General features: G+C 36.9%; 2 protein-coding genes across 3 annotated transcripts; both read left to right on the forward strand.

The window, feature by feature from the left end:
* Window positions 1-2,021: 2,021 nt before the first annotated feature.
* LOC122061122 (probable RNA-dependent RNA polymerase 1) lies at window positions 2,022-8,232 on the forward strand. 2 transcript variants are annotated; one of them, XM_042624317.1, is made up of 5 exons: window positions 2,022-2,257; window positions 2,693-3,277; window positions 4,222-6,134; window positions 6,512-6,662; window positions 7,195-8,232. In XM_042624317.1, exons 2-5 carry the CDS (start codon window positions 2,723-2,725, stop codon window positions 8,038-8,040), a joined length of 3,465 nt encoding a protein of 1,154 aa, XP_042480251.1. In that variant the 5' UTR covers window positions 2,022-2,257; window positions 2,693-2,722; the 3' UTR covers window positions 8,041-8,232. The 2 variants fall into 2 exon arrangements, with proteins under 2 accessions (XP_042480251.1, XP_042480250.1); XM_042624316.1 differs by having other exon boundaries at window positions 2,703-3,277.
* A 4,746-nt stretch (window positions 8,233-12,978) lies between these two features.
* LOC122061306 (purple acid phosphatase 3-like) lies at window positions 12,979-17,687 on the forward strand. Its single transcript, XM_042624531.1, has 7 exons — window positions 12,979-13,376; window positions 15,484-15,640; window positions 15,723-15,830; window positions 16,536-16,666; window positions 16,769-16,897; window positions 16,974-17,041; window positions 17,132-17,687. The coding sequence occupies exons 1-7, from the start codon at window positions 13,167-13,169 to the stop codon at window positions 17,340-17,342; spliced, it is 1,014 nt and encodes a 337-aa protein (XP_042480465.1). The 5' UTR covers window positions 12,979-13,166; the 3' UTR covers window positions 17,343-17,687.
* The last annotated feature ends 2,708 nt before the right edge of the window (window positions 17,688-20,395 follow it).

Raw genomic sequence — 20,395 nt, forward strand, 5'->3', positions numbered from 1 at the left:
TTTTTTTTTTTTTTCATGTTTATGCATTTCAGTTGGAACCTTGTGCAAGGTCTCAAGGGATGGGGTTAACAAATAAATAAATAAATAAAAGAGAGGGTTCTCTAAGCAAGCAATGTAAAGAGCACACCGATGAGGACTGAGGAAACAATTTTGTGCATTAGGGGCAAAGAGGTCATTTCATGTGAGGATGAGAGATAGAGATAGGGTGGTAGTACCCTTCATAGAGGGCTCAGAAAACCTTTTACCAAAAATTAATCTTCCCTGCACCCCCACCTCATCATTTCTTTGAATAAAAAATAGCAAATAAGAAAACTCTTTGTTCACTTGGCACCTGGCAGTCCTTGTGCTAGTGCAGAGCCAAAGAGGCGGTGCACATGGGCATAACAAGGTTGGGGTGGGGTTATTGTGTTTCACAAAGGTGGGGCATCATTTTGCCTCCTTTGTATTTTGGGCTTAGGGGCTGAGCGACTAGGACCGTTCTTTTGCCCAAATGAAAGTACCCCTTATGGGCAATGTGAGCTCCACATAACCATACTTCTAGTGCAATAACAAATTAGATCCTTTCGTGATCTTGCTAATCAGGAATAAGATCCTTTCTAGCCGTTGGGGCCTCCAATTCGCATCAAACAACTGAATGGACATGTGGTGTGTGCCCATGTGTTGGGGTGTGTGCTTGGGTCCTCTTAACTGTAGGATGCACATTGGGGCTCCAACGCAGCTGTAGAGGATTTGAATCCTACTAGCCAATGTTCGGCTCTTCATTATTATCATTAGTCTCCAAAGCATCCCATGCTATTCCCTGTTAATAGTTGCAACAAAAGCTCATGCTCATTTGCTGACATGGTAGGGAAAAATAATGTTGCTTTTGTGGCTTCAAATCCTCTGCGGTGAGTGGGAGGGAGGATCCAACGGCTAGGAAGGCCCCAGCATGTGTAACTTGCCGTTGGATCTTCATTGCCTCACCGCAAATAAATTTTTTATTGCTTTTGTGGGGATTTTCTTAGGCTGTTTTTGCTAAATTCTTCAAATGCATTATAAGACCCCAAAAAAAAAAAAAAAAAAATTCGATATTCATTCTTGCTCATAAATGTTAAAAATATGGCCAAGTTGCAGAACACACTAACTCATTCTACATTCAGACTGAAAACAAGAAGGAAGAAAAATGCCACCTCCCGATGTGCGTCTATACCTAGACACAACTAGTGTAAAAAGACCGTTTTGCCCCATGCTGAAGATGCTTGCCCACACCTTTCTATTGGCTGCACCCATTGGCATGTATCAATGCCAAGAGGTAGTATTCCTAGTTGCCCAAACAAGTGTAACCCACTCCAATAACATCCTCATTTTATATACCAAACATAAGCCAAAGATCTATAATATTTTTTTTTTTTTTGGGGGTGTTGTAGAATTAAAGATGTATCAATATCCTCTCCTTTCTCCTCTGAAGATTAAAAATAAAATTCTCCACTGCCTAGGACGTGGCCCACACAATCGTACAATGAAGACCTTTACTTAGTAACTAAGTTTCATCTCTCCATTACCATTGGATCTCCCAAGTATCCCATGCTTCTCCCCATTAATTTTTCTTTACAAAAGCCGCCTATGCATGTTGGGTGACATGGAAGATGAGAAAAAGACGAATCTAACAAGAAAAGAAAGTCTACTCCCCATGGTAGGTGGGCTCAGAGCCTCCGATGATTAAACAAAGATTTAGAAGAATCTAATTTTTATAGATAATTGGTTTCAAGCAAATCGCGAGCAGGTCCAACTCATTCCAGTTTTCCTTCAGGATGAATGCGACATTTCCTACGAACTCAGGCAAAGTTATAAAATGAAGTAATGGGACCCGCCGCAGAGTCAATGGAAGTTTCCGCTGGACAATTTGTGGGCCCACATGGTGAAAAGATTCTAATCCAGTGGTGTTCTCATGGGAGGGTTGAAAGTTTGGGTCTTGGCTCTTTGGGCTATTCAGCCATTCAGGTTTGAAGTCTCTAATTATAAAATTCAATTGGAAGCAGGGGAGGGAATAAAGTAACACCAGAAGGGAAGTGGGTTATGATCCTTGTTCGTATCTTTCTACTGTAGTTTATCATGGAAAGATGGCATTCCATTTCCTTGGACTGATAAAGCTTTAGTTATCTTCGAAACTAGTTTCTTTATCAACTCCTCCTTACCCTTGACAACATTTCTCAGCTCTTTGTGTTTTGAACATACCTCAATCCTCTGGTGTAACTTTGATAACTTTGTGACCTTTGAGGTGAGGTGGTTAGTCATTTCTGAGTTTTGTTCTGTTTCAGGAAATGGGTTGTGAGTATTTCAGTGTTCTTATGCTTCTTGAGTATGAAATGTTGGGTTTTGAATGTCTCTGTTTTTATGCTTATTTAGTATGAAATGGGTTTTGAGTATGTCAGTGTTCTTATGCTTCTTATGTATTTCATTCCTTTCTTGTGCCATTTGTTTGTCTCCCTGTCATTTGCATGAGATGATGAGGTATAACGTAATGTACATCCTTTTCTGAAGTTTCAAGTTTTGATTCTGCCTTTATTGTTCTCTGTAATGGCTATGGCTCTGGCTCCAGTAGTAGTTGAAACAGGGCCTCTAGAACATGGGCTTGTTCATTTTTAATTGCTTAATTCTTTGGAGTTTGAATAATCTTGTTTTTCATGCTTATTGAATCTCATATATGTATTAGCCTTTCACAGTCTTGGATAACTTGGAGGATATGGGGAGGACGATTCATCTTTCTGGGTTCCCTTCTCATGTGACTGCAGAAGAGGTTAAACATGTGACTGCAGAAGAGGTTAAGACATTTCTAGAGGGTCACACCGGCATTGGAACTGTTTATGCACTAAAAATCAGGCCAGTCAAGAAACAAAGATCAGATAATAAGGCATTTGCTTATGCTGTTGTGCAATTTACAACTGATAAGAGTGCTGAACTTATAACCTCGTTAGTCAATGGGCGCCTGAAGTATGGGGGTTCTTTCCTAAAGGTTTGGGATGTGAAACGCAACATAGTACTCGAGCAAAGGCCCTCAATTCTCACTTTGGAGCGCACGAGACTGCATTTTGGCTGTCTAGTTTCAGGTGACCAGTTCTCTGTTCTCTATGCAGGGAAGAATGTTGTGGTGAACTTTGGCTTTGAACTGCTGAAAATATACTTCTTCCTGTCTTATGCCGGCGTTGAATATAAGCTTGAACTCTCTTATGTGGACATCCGGAAAATCCAGCTTCGTTGTCCAAATCGTCGACCCAGATACAAGTTTCTCCTAATTCAGGTATGCTACTCGAAAGTAGATTCAATATTGCTGCTTATTTCTATTTGATCATGATTTTATCCATTTCATGGAGTGAAGATGTCATTATTTGTGATAAGTTTGTAATTTGGTTCAATTTCTATGTGAAATAGTCATGTTTCCTATTGATTTTGCGGCTCAAGGGTTGGGACGCATCACAATTCTAAGATCTTTAGATTCAGGAACTAACAGAACATCCCAGAAGTTAGTTATGTGGTATAATAAGTGATTATCCTTGTAAAAACAGGCTAAAATATTCTGCTACCAAGTCAATTTGGAAGTGATCTTACTTTTGCAATTGGAATTGTGTGTGCTTGGTTTCAAACAAAACCATATTTGTAATGGTTGGTACAAAAATTTATTGATTCCTTGATTGATAGAAAATTCTTATATATGGCTATTTCCGTCAATGTCTGGGATCAACAAGAAGTCCTGAGAGCAGGCTGCACAAAAGCTTCTTCTGAATCTGTGATGCAACAGTATAGTTCTCCATTCCTGACAATCATTCTAAGATGCTATCGATGATCCCATTAGTTGACATTTATTAATCAGGCTTTGATCTTTTTATTCTCAGCAATGTCTTTTCTGTTTCTGATTTAAAATTTCGATGGATCAAAGAAGCCTGGGATGCCAACAAGTTTTTTCAGATTCCTTAATCTCCCATTCTTCTGGTGCTACTCTGTTAATATTTTAAAATTCTTAACTGCATCGAGTCCTGCCATTGTGAAGAGAACTGGCTTCTTCATGTCTGCTAGAAATCCACTGCTCCAAGTTCATTTCTGTTTTGGTCTCTCTTTTATAAGGAATTGATAGATTATATTGTTCATTTGCTTAACAATCTCTAGGTTTTTTCTTTATTGATGATTCAGAATCTTTCACAAAGCATGTGAGTGAAGACTGATGACATAACTTACTTCAATTTCTAGGTGCTTGGTGTTCCTCGGATCTATAAGAAACCTATAGGCTCTTCAGGGCTTATGTATGATCCCATTTTGAACTATTTTAAGGATGCTTTAGATGATCTGTGGGATAGAACAACAGATTTCACTCACTCATGCTGTATTGGACAATCTTCTGCCATGTGTTTGGAGCTTCCATACAACTGTGCACTTCCAGATTTAAAAAAATATTTTGTCGACTATGAAGAAGATAAAGGTCAGTTCATCTTGAAGACTGGATCATCATTTTCCAATAATTTGGATCTAGTCCCTATGGTTGGCCCTCCTGATATTCCTGACTTTCACAGATTCCCATTTGAAATTCTGTTTAAGGTGTGTTCATTGGTTCAGAATGGGTGCCTTGTGGGGCCAACACTTGATGCTAATTTTTTCCAGTTGGTTCATCCTTCTTTTGTCCCAATTAACTACATAGAGCATGCTTTGGAGAAGCTGTATCATTTAAAAGAATGCTGCTATGAACCTGTTGGGTGGCTCCGTGAGCAATATGGAAGATACCACAGATCCGATCTTACTCCTAGTTCCCCGACTATTTCCTTAAATGCGGGCTTGGTATATGTTCGCAGGGTTCAAATAACCCCTAGTAAAGTGTACTTTTGGGGTCCAGAACCTAATGTTTCGAATCATGTGCTACGCAACTACCCTAACTACATTGATAATTTTATTCGTGTTTCTTTTGTTGATGAGAATTTGGATAAAATGCGTTCAACAGATTTATCTCCACGTACATTTTTTGGCAGCGAAGAAAGGCATACTGGAATTTATAAAAGGATACTTTCTACTTTAAGAAATGGCATAGTTATTGGAGAAAAGCGGTTTGATTTTCTTGCCTTCTCATCAAGTCAGTTGCGTGGTAGTACTTCTACATGGATGTTTGCAAAAACAGATGATGGGCTTACGGCAGCAGGGATCAGAGATTGGATGGGTGATTTTTGTAAAATAAGAAATGTGGCAAAATATGCTGCAAGATTGGGTCAATCTTTCAGTTCTTCCAAAGAAACTCTTAAAATTTATAAGCATGAAGTTGAAATTATCCCTGATATAGAGCTGGAAACAGGGCAGATGAAGTATGTTTTCTCAGATGGTATCGGTAAAATTTCTGCAGATTTTGCAAGGAAAGTTGCAATGAAGTGTGACTTAAAAAGTTCTATTCCATCTGCCTTTCAAATAAGATATGGTGGCTACAAGGGTGTTGTGGCTGTAGATCCTACATCAGCAGTTAAATTGTCCTTGAGAAAGAGCATGTGTAAGTATGAATCAGAGAACACAAAACTAGATGTTCTGGCATGGACCAAGTATCATCCTTGTTTCCTCAATCGTGAGCTAATCACTCTTTTGTCAACACTTGGAGTAAAAGATCATATTTTCCAAGAGAAGCAAAGGCAGGCTGTGGATGAACTGGATGCTGTTCTAACCAATCCATTAAGGGCACAGGAAGTGCTTGAGCTGATATTTCCAGGTGCAAACAGTAATGTTCTGAAGGAAATGTTGATGTGTGGCTATAAGCCTAGTGCTGAACCATTCCTGTCGATGATGTTGCAAGCAATCCGAGCAGTAAGGCTTCAAGAACTGCGAACAAAAACAAGGATATTTGTTCAATATGGAAGATCATTGATGGGATGTCTTGACGAAACTCGAACCTTGGAATATGGGCAAGTATTTGTCCAAGTTTCTAGCACGGGGCATAAACAGTTTCATGATAATTCCCTTTTTATGTTTGGCGGAAATGAATTGGACCAGCAAAAATTTATTGTCAAGGGAGAGGTAGTTGTTGCTAAAAACCCATGCTTGCATCCTGGTGATGTGCTTGTTTTGCATGCCATTGATGTCCCAGCATTGCACCATATGGTGGATTGCATTGTTTTCCCACAAAAAGGAGCAAGGTGAGACATTTTACATGTTTTATTCTGTTAAATTTCACTATACTGGGTCTGTGATATTTTTGTGATCTCAATCAAGATCTTAGTTTCACTTACATTAAATAGATGCTTATGCAGACATAGGTTATACCATCCCCGAAGTAACTGTTCCTGAATTTTGTCTTTCCATCTGTGGTTGGGTCTCTCTCTCCCCTTGAGTTTGAATGCTTTTATAGCAGGAGGTTTCTAATCAATTGCTAACAAAACAGAAGAGTTTTAGGATTTTCTTTTTTTTTTACATAGTTTGCTCTTATTTCATTATTTGGATTTAAATGTCTCTATAGATCTCACCATGTCGTTCTCTAAATCTGTTTTTGATATTATCTTAACTGTGGTTGTAGACCACACCCAGATGAATGTTCAGGGAGTGATTTAGATGGAGATGTATATTTTGTAAGTTGGGACCCTGCACTTATTCCTCCTCATCAAATTCCACCCATGGAATATCTTGCAGCACCACCTACTTCCCAGGACCATGACGTTACAATTGAGGTACTAGTCTTCCATGATAGGATGCACGATATACTTCTAAAATTCTTTAGTACTTCATATAAATTATGGTTTTTGTTTAATCTATTATGCAGTGGTTACCATGGAGTTGTCCTAGTACTGATAACTTTGAGCCAATTGGATAATGGAAAGTGTTCCTATAAACTTTTTGTAGTCTTATATTTATACATAATTGCTATCTCATTGTCCCAATGCTTAAGTTTATGTATCCACACATATGAACACATGGTTCCTATGAAGATTGGCTAATGCATTGGAGATTTGGATCTCCAGCAAATGAGTTTCATTTAATATATATCTTAGTCTATCAAAAAATCTCATCTCTCTCAATATTATCTCTTCATACTTTACTTTCTCTTTCTTACTTTCACTTTTGATATTATGGAGTTTTTTTAATGAAAATGTTTCTGATTGATATGTATCAAACATCTCCGTAGTTTGATTTTAAAACTTGCATCTCAATATGTTGAACTAAAAATCTCTCAGCGACACTTTTTTTTTTTTTCTGGTACAGGAAGTTGAAGAATACTTCACAAACTCTATTTTGAATGAAAGCCTTGGAAAAATTGCAAATGCTCACAAAGTGTTTGCTGATAAGGAACCAAACAAGGCAGAGAACAAGAAATGTATAGAGCTTGCAAGGCTACACTCAATTGCGGTCGATTTCCCAAAGACTGGTGTACCAGCAGAAATTCCAGCTCATCTACGTATCAAGGAATATCCAGATTTCATGGAAAAACTTGACAAACCAACCTATGAATCTCCGGGAGTGATTGGAAAACTCTTCAGAGACATAAAAGACACATCAGCACACACATCCTTCGTAAGATTTACTCGTGAGGTGGCAATGAGTTCTTATGACCCCGACATGGAGGTTGATGGCTTTAAGGATTACATCCATGATGCTTACCACTACAAAGGTGAGTATGATTCTAAGTTGGGAAACTTGATGGATTATTATGGGATCAAAACTGAAGCAGAGATCCTCAGTGGGAGTATAACAAAGATGGCCAAACCATTCATGAAGAAATGGGATGCAGAGCCAATCAGATTAGCAGTTAAGTCTTTAAAGGAGGAGGCAAGGAGATGGTTTGATGAGGGACTTGGGCCAGATTCATCTCCTGATAAGGTATATGCTAAGGCATCAGCTTGGTATCATGTAACATATCATCCTGATTTTTGGGGAAGCTACACTGAGGGAAAGAATAGGGATCATTTCCTTAGTTTTCCATGGTGCATCTATGACAAGTTGATAAAGGTAAAGAAGGAGAAGCAGCACCAGGACACCTCATTTATCGTCGGGGGAACGTCAATTGGCAGATGGCTTCAAGCTCAGTTGGTTCGCTTAATTAAATTCTGATGTTGCTTATGTTGCTTATGTTGCTTATGTTGCTTATGTTGTTGTATGTTTTGTTTGGAGAAAACCATTTAGATTTGTAAGAAGTTGGGGCCTGAGAGAAACGCTGAATGTGATGTAAATAGGGAGGCTTGATCAAACTGCTGAATATGGAGATTTTTAGTTGCTGATACTAATATAAATGTTTGAATACCATGAAAGAATGAAAGGATAATCTTGTTGTAACCGAAGTTGGGGGTGCAAGTGTGGCCCTGTTGGCCCAAGCCCGCCTCCTCGAGCCCGAACAAGGCTTGGCTGAGATACTCTGGCCCTGAGGGCGGGGCAAGGTTAGGAGGTCCTGACCAGGCCAGGGTTGAGGCCTCGGGCTGAGCCCAACCTTGTCTTCTTCTTCTGCCTAGCCCTTACATCTATCTTCCCCCTCCTCATAGTTAGGATCAATTAGGGTCAGCTCAGCTCGGCCTTAAGGGCAGGTCAAGGATGGATTTTTCAAAACCTAAGTGAGGGCTAGGTCATGCTTAGGCCCAACTAAGGGGACTCAGGATTGGGTTGGGGTTTCGAAGCCCAATCCACGACACTACCCGACCTTGTTAGGCCTCAATCAAACATATATTTAAGGGAAAGTATATGATTACTCACTTTTGAGTTTCCTTTTACAAAACTACCTACCCAAAGCTTCAATTAAAAAAAATTCCCAAAATCAGGTTTGGACTTACAAAACTACCAACGCAATGTTTCAGTTAACAAAACCCAAAATCATCTTAAACTTTGAGTCGATAGTTTTGTAAGCCAAAACCCAGAAGTGAATAATCTTTTTTTTCCTTTTTTTCTCAAGTTCAAGGGGCTATATTATTGGTCATTAGATTGTCGACCCACATAGGAGTCAAGTACAAATCCACGAAGGATTCAACAGGTGGCCAAGGTTACCTTTTTTGAAAAACAAGAAAATTTATACAAACCAAGCATCGATGCAATTGAGAGAACTTAATCAAGTGAACAATCATCATGCTGGTACTCCACAGAGGCGTGTCTTTAACTGAGTTGAAATGTAAACAATCATTCACAATAATAAAGGTTTAGTCAAAAGGGCCTTCATTATATGCATTCTTGTGCATGATATATGGAGTTTCTCATACATGAAGATGATGAAGTATTAGAATACCATAGATTTTTTTTAATTTACATGCGATCCAAATTCACGTTTAAACAAATCATCAGAACTGAATAAAATTTCCTTTGACGACTCAAATCATTAGTTATATCATAAGACCCAAATTAAGATTAATTAGGATAAGTCAAACTAACAACACATGCCATAAATATTTTGGGCCTTAGAAGACTGAAATGATGATTACTATAGGTAATGTCACCCACATATATTGCAGTGGAGCTCATGTGGGGATGCCTTCTAGTGCAGTTGTAGTAGTTAGTTTTTTTTCTTTTCTTTTTTTTTTTTCCGGTAATATGTTTGTTGTAAGGAAAAAGAAGAGAAGAAAAATATACAGTGAAAAGCGGTCTTTACAATCTTTTTTGGGCTAACCAAAAGAAAGGAGGAGAGATCCCGAAAGACAAGCTGAATATCCCTTTCATTACAAAATATAGAATCTAAAAAGAGACATTACATTCTGTGGAAAATCTTAAAAGCAGCATCATCCTCCAGCCAACAATTCAGCCCACTTGGGAAATCCTAGCGGAATTATAGTTTCTCCTTGAGATGTAACAACCAACGCCAAGAAATTCACTCACTTATTCACTTCCCTCCAAATGTATTTAAATTATTTTCGAGATAAAGATCTAGAAATTTAGAGAATCTTGCTCTTGAGAACTCTAGTTTCCCAACAATCTTTAATCACACCATTTAACATGTCCATTGCTAATCTTGAATATGACTGAATTGATAACTCCAAGAAACTGTTCTCCACACAAATGCTGATTCCTCTAAATATAGCAACTAATTCCAAGCTCAAGCTTTTAGCACCATCACTTATTCCAACAAAAGCCAAAAGAGATACCTCATTCCTGTCATGGATTATCCCTACATAAGATGCTCTATCTTGGGTGAGAGAACCATCACAATGAAGGGCAACTATATTATTAGGGGGCATAAACCAAGAACATGCCTTTGGATAGTTTTAGCAACTATCCCTTGGGGGTCTAGAAGCATAACTCTAGGAGTGATCGATCATTCGACCCTCCTTCCATGACTCCCACTCCTTAAAAATAGTAATAGTAATGTAGCAGTAGTGTGACAATAAGTGGGTCCCTTGTTGGCCCCTTGTTGGTCCTATTGTGGGTCTTTGGGGTCAAATCCCCTGCACTGAGTGGTGAGTGATAATGAGGATTTAACGGCTAAAAGAGTGCCAATATGCTCCTCAGTCGTTGAATCCTTATTGCCGCTCATTATCTTGCCGTAGAGAATTTTTATGCCTTGGACCGAAGAGAGAGAGATGGAGCTCATGTGAAAGTTGATGGCCATAGAATAAAGAAAAAAACAAAAGAATAAAGCTACCAGATCTTGCAAGATTGGGTTTCCCTTCATGATAAGGATCAGAAACCGTAGAAGTCTTTTTTTGTTTTAAACCTTTATTTGTATTGGGTCATAGTTCAGGATATTTCGTGCCCTAATGGCAAAGTTGATATATGGGCCCATCTTGAGGCCTACAATTATTGATTGTAAGCATTCATAGAGGATGATGCAGGAAAATCAGAAAGAAAAAAAAAATGTTCGATGCTGAATGGAAGATTTTGGATGAAAAAAATTATTAAATTTATCTGATAATTTATAGATGATATATATATATATATATATTTGGATGATATTGTTTTTCATCATGTATTTATAAAGATGTCAGTAAATTTACTATAGAAAAAACTAAAAGGACTGTATGAAAGCAACACGATCAGCAATAAAGATTTCTATATGAAAAATCTTGTGGATCTAAAGTACGGAGAATGAATCTCAGTTGTAGAACATTTGAACAAGACACAAATATTGTGAATTAACTCTTTTCTCAAAAAATGGTGTTTGATGATGAATTACAAACCCTAATACTTCTCAACTTTTATTCAATAACTAAGAGACAAGGATAGTGTTTTTAACAATTATGCACTTGATGGCATACTGTAAATGAGTTAAATAATAAGAACTCTATTAAATGAAAAGATAAGAAAGAAACTATTAGGTTCACTTCAACAAGAAAAATTGTCACAGAAAATTAAGTGAGAAGTAAAATGAATCAAGAAAAGAATTTATATGTCACTACTGTAGAAAGGAAGGGATATATGAAAAATGAGTGGAGAAAGTTCAAAGAGATTCAACAAAAGAATAATCGAAGACAGATAGAAAAGATGCAGGCATCATCTACTAAAATGGAGGCATCATTATTTTTTCAGATGATCACACCCATGGTTTTAAGTATTGGTATCGCATCAGGCAATCCATATCAGTTTGGCAATTGTCTGATGTCGATATGTAGTTGATACCATATCAGTTGAATAGTAAGGAATAGAGGTTAAAAAAAAAATCATTTTTTAAGGTAAAATAGGTGTATTTTTATTCGATACGGCCATACGGGCAATTTGATGCCAATCCCGTTTTGATACTCTAATAATTTTGAGGATGATCGATACATATTTTGATACCATGCTTTAAAACCATAATCATGACTTATATTTTCTCAATGAATAATGGTGTACATAAAGTGATACATGCATTGAGAATATGGAGGATTAAAAATGAGGCAAGTAAATTATCTACAATGCCAAAGGAATCACATTTTAGAATATTAAGATGCGATGAACACTCTTATAAAATAAATAAAAAATCTAATATATATCATGAAGGAAAATTTTTGTCATAGATACACATTTGTTGACATGTCTAAGTTTTAAAGATTTCTCCCGAAGGAGAATTTATTGATGCAAAGGGGAATTTATTGAATTTTCTCTTCACATTAATTAGGGGACCCACACGATTGTTAACTTCACTCTCTCCCACGAATTTTCATTATCACTAATTTGTCTTTTGTGATCCATCACGTCACACAAGTTGCTCATAGGCGAAGAATAAATCACTTGGCAGTGTTTGGTTGCCTAGAGAAGAAAAAAAAAATTTGTATTTTCTCATGTAATTTTCTTGTGTTTTTTATAAGATTTTTCATTTGAAAATAAAAGAAAACTTCATCATTCTCAGAGTGAATTTCGAAATTCGAAAATAGAATCTTCTCTTAACTACCAAACACAATCTAAAGTTCTCTCACTCCATCTTGAATATGGTGAATCTTCACGTACGTGAATGTACGTAAACATCCCCTGGTCCATGGATATGGTATGTATTTTCTCTCTCCTCATTTAATAGATGCCATATACACGGATCAGGGATATTCACGGATATTCACTTACATGAAGATTCACCGTTCTCTTCCATCTCCTTCTATTTTTATTCTTTTTTTCCCATCCTCTCTTGTTCAGTACAGAATGCATAACTCCATTTTCTTTCTTTTCTTTTCTATCAACTTGTGTGAATAATATGAAAATCGTTTCCAATGGCTGCACTGATGTAGTGAGCATTGGATAGTTAAAAACTCCTTAAAATATGTGTTTAGATGCTTTCAATTGTCCGATGCTCACCGCAAAGGATGTGGACTCGTGTGAGTGGGTAAGTGTCACTAAGGTAAGTAGAAACTAGGGTCGGTTTGAGCTCAGTTAAAATACTTTATATGAAGTCAAGATTCGGGAATAATTCCATATTCCATATTCCATATTCTATATTCCATATTCCATATTTTCAACTTCAACAAAAAAAACGTCACTTCAGAATTCAAACACTACAAGCACTGAAAGGCAAGTAAGCATAGCTACTTAGCTTTTATTTCATATTATCTCCCTTTCTTCATCATAAGAACACAAGACAACCATTGCATTAGCTACCTCGCTTACCTTCTCTGCCAAATAAGGCACTTTCTTTTCCGTAGGGCCCACATCCCACTTTCTTGGTTATGTCCCCTAGCTACTACCCTAACCCACCACCTCCTATTTGTTTCTATTCCTTCAATCTTACTAAACGGTTCTATCTTTCTCAAGTTTTTGATTGATTGTTAACATTCTCATCCTCTCCTACCAGAAGAGTCTTCATGGCTGCTACAGGTTCGTTCATGAACAGGTCCATGGTGGTGGTGCTGGCTATGTGGATAGCAACCACCCTCTCCTTCTGTGTTGTTTCTACGTTGGCTGAGCTTCACCGTATCAATCATTTGGTGAACTCCGCCGATTCACTCAGGATTTTGGTTATCGGTGACTGGGGAAGGAAAGGTGACTATAATCAAACTCAGGTTGCCTTTCAGGTATTCTTATTTTCTCTCTCTTAAATCATATTTCTCGACAAGAAAAACTTCTCTTTTGGGCTTACTGCATCTCTCTCTTATTCTTCTTCTTCAAACTGTACAACCCATTCTCTCTCTCTTTGATGTCAACTGTGAAGTATGAGACTGAAATTCTTCAAACCCAAACTCTCATCTAATCAACTAATCAAAGATATCTCTTGGTTATGTGATAAAAGTTGGTATTTTTATCTAGGATGATACTTGGTGAAGAAGAAAAAGGAGTGGAATGAAGTTCTGGGTATATGACTTTGTGACAGGGGAAGGTATAACTGATGATGATATTTCGGTATAAAGAAAAGGCTCTCTGTCTCTGAGCCTAAGCCACATATTAAGAATCCTCACATGTAATATTATAATAATTTTTTTAAATTGATTGAAGTGGAGAGTACCCTCCCTGCTTGCTTAGAACTTGGGTATATTACTGTGTATGACACCCTTCACTTCCACTAACCGAAAAATAAAGGACACCCTTTCAATTTAACACTCAAATCTACGTCTTGGATAGCTAGAGACAATTTGTAGATCCTGGGCTTGTGGTTGACACACTTCTCCATTAAAAGTTAAGGGAGAAGTGTTTCAAATCCCTACTATCTCTCTAGCTTTTCAAGAAGGTCATGGCCCTTTTGGGACCATTCTGGCACCTTTGTGGGTAGGAGAGAGAGGCACAGAACTGGATATACAGACAACATACCCGGCCTTTTCCCATGAATATATAGATATATATATATATATATATATATACCCTAAGGGTGCAACGGGCCCAACTCAATCTTATGTCCACTTAGGGCCCGTTTGATAACGTTTCAAGAAACGCGTTTCTACCGTTTCTGTTTCAAGAAACAGCAGAAACGGAGTAAAAAACATTTGATAAAACTGTTCCGTTTCACTTATTTTCAGAAATAGAAATAGAAATTTTTACTTATTTATGGTTCAAGAAACGACTTAAGGCGAAACAAGTTCAACTTGTTTCGCCGTTTCTAGAAACGACTTGTGGCCATTCTTTCATTGGTTACTATCGACTTCTAAAAACATGACTAATCAAACACCTTCAATTCCGTTTCTGTTTTTAGAAACAGAAATTTATGTTTCTGCCGTTTCTTGAAACAGAAACGGCAGAAACGTTATCAAACGGGCCCTTAGTTAAGCACGTACTTAACCCAACTTGAGGTCAGACTAGGGTATCTTAGCCCAGGCTCAACACTTGATCTTAGAAGGTCGGATTGGGCCAGGGTGAGTTGTAGACTCTATTGAACCTGACAATCACTATGTATGATGTTATTATATTAAATTTATCTATGTACTAATTTTTATTTTTATTTTTACCAACCTTGGTTATAATAAGATTTTCTCATCATAGATATTTACATGAGAAAAGGCTCTCTGAGGCCTAAGGCATACACTGTCACATGTAATCTTAAAAGAAAATTAAGAATGAGAAATAATGATATAGAAAAACAATGAAAAGAGGTCTAGTGTACCATGCTTGGACACTAGCGTACACTACATGACGTGCAACGTTCTTTTCCGCTTATATGCATATAAAATAATGTTGCTCACTAGCATCCCTATGCCCTCTCACATGGAGCAGTGAAATGACCACCCTGCATGCCCCTCCTCTTTGATGTCCCATGTGCTACTTAGTGTGGTGGCGCAAGGGCCACGCAACCTAGCAACAGAACCCTTCAGTTTCCTATATATTAACAAGGGAAAGTATTTTCCATGGGGGAGTGTGGCCACTATGCCCACACACATGGGGGGCAAAATGAATGGCCTACCCCCCATGAAAGGGAAAATGACTCTTATGTTGATACTTCTTCGTGTGTTCCCATTGGCCCTTGTGCACGTGTAGGAGCCGCACTCCCCCAAAGAAAACACTTCCCCTATTGACACCAAGTTGTGTCAGGCTAGAGTGGACTCTTACAAAGGCCTCAACTGAACCATTGATCCATCATGGACCACTAGTGCCCAAGAACCTGAATCTCTCATTTTCTGATTTAACTAGTTAGGGGTTCTTTCTTTCTTTGTTTTTACATGCTCGTCTAAACAATATTCTCTGTGTTTATTTTAGATGGGAAGGATTGGAGAAGAGCTAGACCCAGATTTTATAATATCCACTGGTGACAACTTCTATGAGAATGGACTGACAGGGGTAGACGACCCAGCATTTAAGGAGTCATTTTCCAATATCTACACTGCTAAAAGCTTGCAAAAGCTATGGTACAATGGTGTGTTCGGATCTACATGCACTAATAAACCATCATATCTTGAAAATTTTCCTATTGAATTAATTTGGTTAAGTTTGTGCAGTTTTGGGCAACCACGATTATAGGGGTGATGTAGAAGCTCAATTGAGTCCAGTTCTTTCCATGATTGATCACAGATGGATTTGCATGAGATCTTTTATTGTTAATACAGGTAATATGGTTCTTCCTCTCTTCTTGTTGGGAGTTAGTCCCACACCAGCTACTAATTAGCCTACGGCCCCCCTTATACACTTGGGAGTCCTTCTAGCTACTAGCTCGAACTTTTGGGATGAAAACTTTATGTAGTACAAAGCGGGTTTTCACCGTATCCATGTGTCTCCACACATGAAGGGGGGAGTGTTGGGAGTTTAGTCCCACACTGACTACTAGTTATCATACAACCCCCTTGTACACTTGGGAGTCCTTCTACCTACTAGTTCGAACTTTTGGGGTAAAAACTTTAAATGGTACAAAATGGGTTTCCACCATACATCCATGTGCATGTCCCCACACATGGGGGGGGGGAGTATTGGGAGTTTAGTCCCACACTGGCTACTAATTAGTCTACAGCCCCTCTTATACACTTGAAAGTCCCTCCACCTACCAATTCAAACTTTAGTGATGAAAACTTTATAGGTATCAAAGCAAGTTATCACCGTATCCATGTGGGGGGAGTGTTGGGAGTTTAGTCCCACACCGGCTATTACTTAGCCTGTAGACCCCCGTATATACCTGGGAGTCTCTCCACCTATCAGTTAGAACTTTTGCAATGGGAACTTTATATCTCTTCCACTCCTCCTTTTCATCCTCAGTGAATCAAATATGAAAAAGCCCAAATTATCTAATCTTTTTTATTGTTTCATTTGTTGTTTAACAGAAATTGCAGAGATCTTTTTCGTTGACACTACTCCTTTCGTAGACAAGTACTTCACTCATCTAGGAGATGATACTTATGACTGGAGTGGTATAGTTCCTAATAGGGAAGAATATCTATGTAACCTTCTGAAGGTAACTCATTCATCCACTTCCCCATTATATCTGTTTCTGAGCCTAAAGAAAGATCAAGCTTTAGAACTTAATGTAAACATCTAATAATGGTTCTATAAATAGGATCTGGATTCGGCATTGAAAGAGTCCACGTCTAAGTGGAAGATCGCAGTTGGTCATCACACATTGAGAAGTGCAGGACAACATGGTGACACCAAGGAGCTTGTCAAGGGGCTTCTCCCAATCCTTAAGGTGATCAATGAAGTTTTAGTAAAGAATGAACACCCCAAAACCCTAATAGGCTAATAACCTCTCTTTGAATTTACAGGCCAATGATGTTGATCTTTACATTAATGGACATGACCATTTGGTGCAGCACATCACTAGCCTAGACAGGTAAAATCTGTTTCAAGCTTTTAAAAATGTTAATTAAAGTTCTTGAGGAATGGACTGAAGTAGCTAAGGTTATTGAATTTGGGAATGCAGCAAACTGCAATATTTTACTAGTGGGGGAGGTTCAAAGGCATGGAGGGGAAACTATGATCTGAACAAAGAGGGACTGAAATTCTTCTATGATGGACAAGGATTCATGACTGTAGAGATGACCGAAACCGACGCCGATCTTATCTTCTATGATGTTTTTGGCAAGGTTTTGTACAAATGGAGTATCTCCAAGCAGGCCTACACAGCCATATAGAGGTCTCATTACTTGGTGGTTCTATTATAGACAATGGAGATCTGTAAGGTATTGAAGGGAGAGGTAACCCAAAGGAAGAGAGACGAACAAGTTCAAGAACTATATATGTATATATATATATATATATATAATCATATGATCAGGAATGGAGTGTGTCCAAGGAGGTCTACACAGCCATATAGAGGGCTCAGTACTTTACTTGGTGGTTCTAATATAGACAATGGAGATCTATAAGATATTGAAAGGAGAGGTAACCCAAAGTTAAAAGAGACAAACAAGTTCAAGAACTATTTATGTATGTAATCATATGATCAATAAAAATACAAGGATTATGTGGTTAGTAAATATGGGTGTCAAAAGAATCTTAATGCAGAATCTTTTCAAAATAGAATAGGGTCCCAGTAGAAATCATAGAGGCTTCCTAGTGAATTACTGAATATTTGGTTTCATGGAATCATTAAGGTTTTAGCACTTCTATATGCATTTATATGAAAATAAATGACAGGTTTGGGACTTTGATCAACTCTTGTGACATTTTAGTAAGAAAGATGAGGTGCAAATGCTCTCTAGGGCTGTGTTTGGTTGTTAAGCGAAGGGGAAAAAAAATACAAAATGTATTATTTTCTTGGTTTAAGGAATTCTCATTGTGCTTGGCATATCCTAAGCCAAAAGAAGAGTTTTTTTTTTTTTTTTTTTTCAAAATTCACCTTGGGAATGGAAAAGTTTTCTTTCGCCGTAAAAAAAAAATCTTACTAAAAACATAAGAAAATAAAAAAAAAAATAAATAAATAAAATAAAATAAACTTTTCTTTTCTTTTCTTCTTCTAATGGTACCCAAACAAATATACTTTTATTTATTTTCTTACCATTTCATTTTTTTTTTTCTCTCTTTTCTAGATTTTTTTTCTTTTATGTTCTTAGCTACCTAGCACAGACTAAGTCTTCACTTGAAAGAATCCAATCAAGCAGTAGAATATATTTTTCTGGTAAAGAGCAATAGAATATATTGGAGGTTTAGTTAGGTCATCACTTTTAATTAATACTTTTATGTGTTGTTTTATAAAGCATCTAGCTTTCAACTTTCAACATTTTTTTTTTCAATAAGAAAGGGAAAGTGAAACCTTTTGGATTGGTCAATGCGGTGCAGTAACCTTGGGCTTGGGCCATGAAGATCAAGTATGATAATACCATGCTACGTGTCCCAATTCCCAAGAGGAAGAATTATAAATGTTTTTCTTTCTTATTAGCCTCTCAGTAGATTGATTGATTTTTTTTTTTTTTTTTTTTTTTTTTTTTAATGTCCCACTAAGAGTCATACTAGGGACTGACAAAGGAGTCAAGGAAATGAGCAACTGAGGGCCACAATCTTTTTGGAGTTTTATAACTTAGATGCCGGTAAGAGGACTTGTCTTAAAGCATTTTCTTAAACTGGAAGTGCCAACCACTAAGACAAGTTTTTCGCATTGTAGATATTGGAAGATGTATATCCATGTATTTTTTCAGTAATCTAATTTTTTTTTCTTGTAAATTAGTTAATATCTCTTAAAATTTCCTTTTATTTAGCATGAAAAATTAATTTGAATTTTTTCACAAATAACACACTATAAAACCATAACTAATTATGATGCAAGGAAAAAGATGGAAGGACAGAAATTTTTGTCGTGTATTATAGGATGCTCTCTTTGTTGGGTACTAGACTTAGATGGTAAGTATTGTAGTTAAGTTTCCGTATTAGTAGAAAGCATCGAGTTTACGTGAGTTTTTTTAACAAAATAGTTACAACACATGGGCGTTGTTTGGTTGCAAGGAAAATGAGAAAAGGGAAGTGAAGGGATGAATTTTCCCCCCCCCCCCTTTTTGAGTCTTCTTGCAATCAAAGTGAAGTGAAATTAATTTAACAGAACTGTTTAATTGGATGATGTAAAATTTAAAAATTTACAACTCACTATCATAAGGGATTTATCTTCTTTTTTTTTTTTTTTTTTTTTTATTGATTGATTGATTCTACAAATTGGATCCAAATATTCTGAATGAGGTATTCAACTCCAAAGATGAATAGAAAAAGAAATCTTTATTGGTTCTACCTCATATTTTTTATGTAGAAAATAAATATTTTTGTCAAAAAAATCTGCCTACTAAAAGTTATAATCCATGATACCCATCCCCATTTGTTGTAACCTACTTTTATTAAGTTGTTTGTTTAACAAATGGGCCCACCATTTGCTAATACAAGGGTTTTGAACCTGACCCATCAAGCCATCGCTATCCAATGGAACTTTACGGCTATGTTTGGTTGTAAGGGGAATTAAAGAGAAGGGAAGTGAAATTTTTATACTTAAAAAAGAAATATATGTAATCATTACCCATGTGGCTTTAACATTAACTTCAAATCATTCTATATTTGGTTATAAAATTTCACTTTCCTTTGCATTCAAAACCCTTTTTTATACTATGTAAAATAAAAATTACTTGTAAAATATATCATTGCTAAACATGATTAAAAAATTAAGTAGTTTATACAATCACATGGCGTAATGATTATAAAAAAAAAAAAAATTAAAGTATAAAAATTTAACTTTCCTTCCCTTTAAATTCTCATTGCAACCAAACGGAGCCTACGGAAAAATTTTGAAAACGCCCCCAAGATGCTCAGGCTTTACCTGTCTCTCTCCCAACCCTCTTGAAAAGGACCACCCTGCCCCTCCCCATGCCACCCTCCATTTTAGTTAATTTTGATCTTAATTTCCACAAGTAGCGAGCACTTATATTGATCATGTCAACAAGAGGTGACAAGAATGCCTCTTAGAAACTTCAAGCTCTATTTGGTTACAAGGGACATTAAAAGGAAAGTGAAATTTTTAAATCTAAAAGAAAAACTTTGATAATCATTATTCAATGTTATTTTATAAACTACTTAAATTTATTACAATATTTAAGTAATAATTTTTTTTTATATAATTTTAATTTTATTTTTCAAATCCAAGGGATTTGTAAATGTATGAATGATTACATTTTTTTTTTAACCAAAACGAAAATCCAAATGTCAACCCCCA

Source organism: Macadamia integrifolia, chromosome 14 (genome assembly GCF_013358625.1).
Source record: "Macadamia integrifolia cultivar HAES 741 chromosome 14, SCU_Mint_v3, whole genome shotgun sequence".
Lineage (NCBI taxonomy): Eukaryota > Viridiplantae > Streptophyta > Magnoliopsida > Proteales > Proteaceae > Macadamia > Macadamia integrifolia.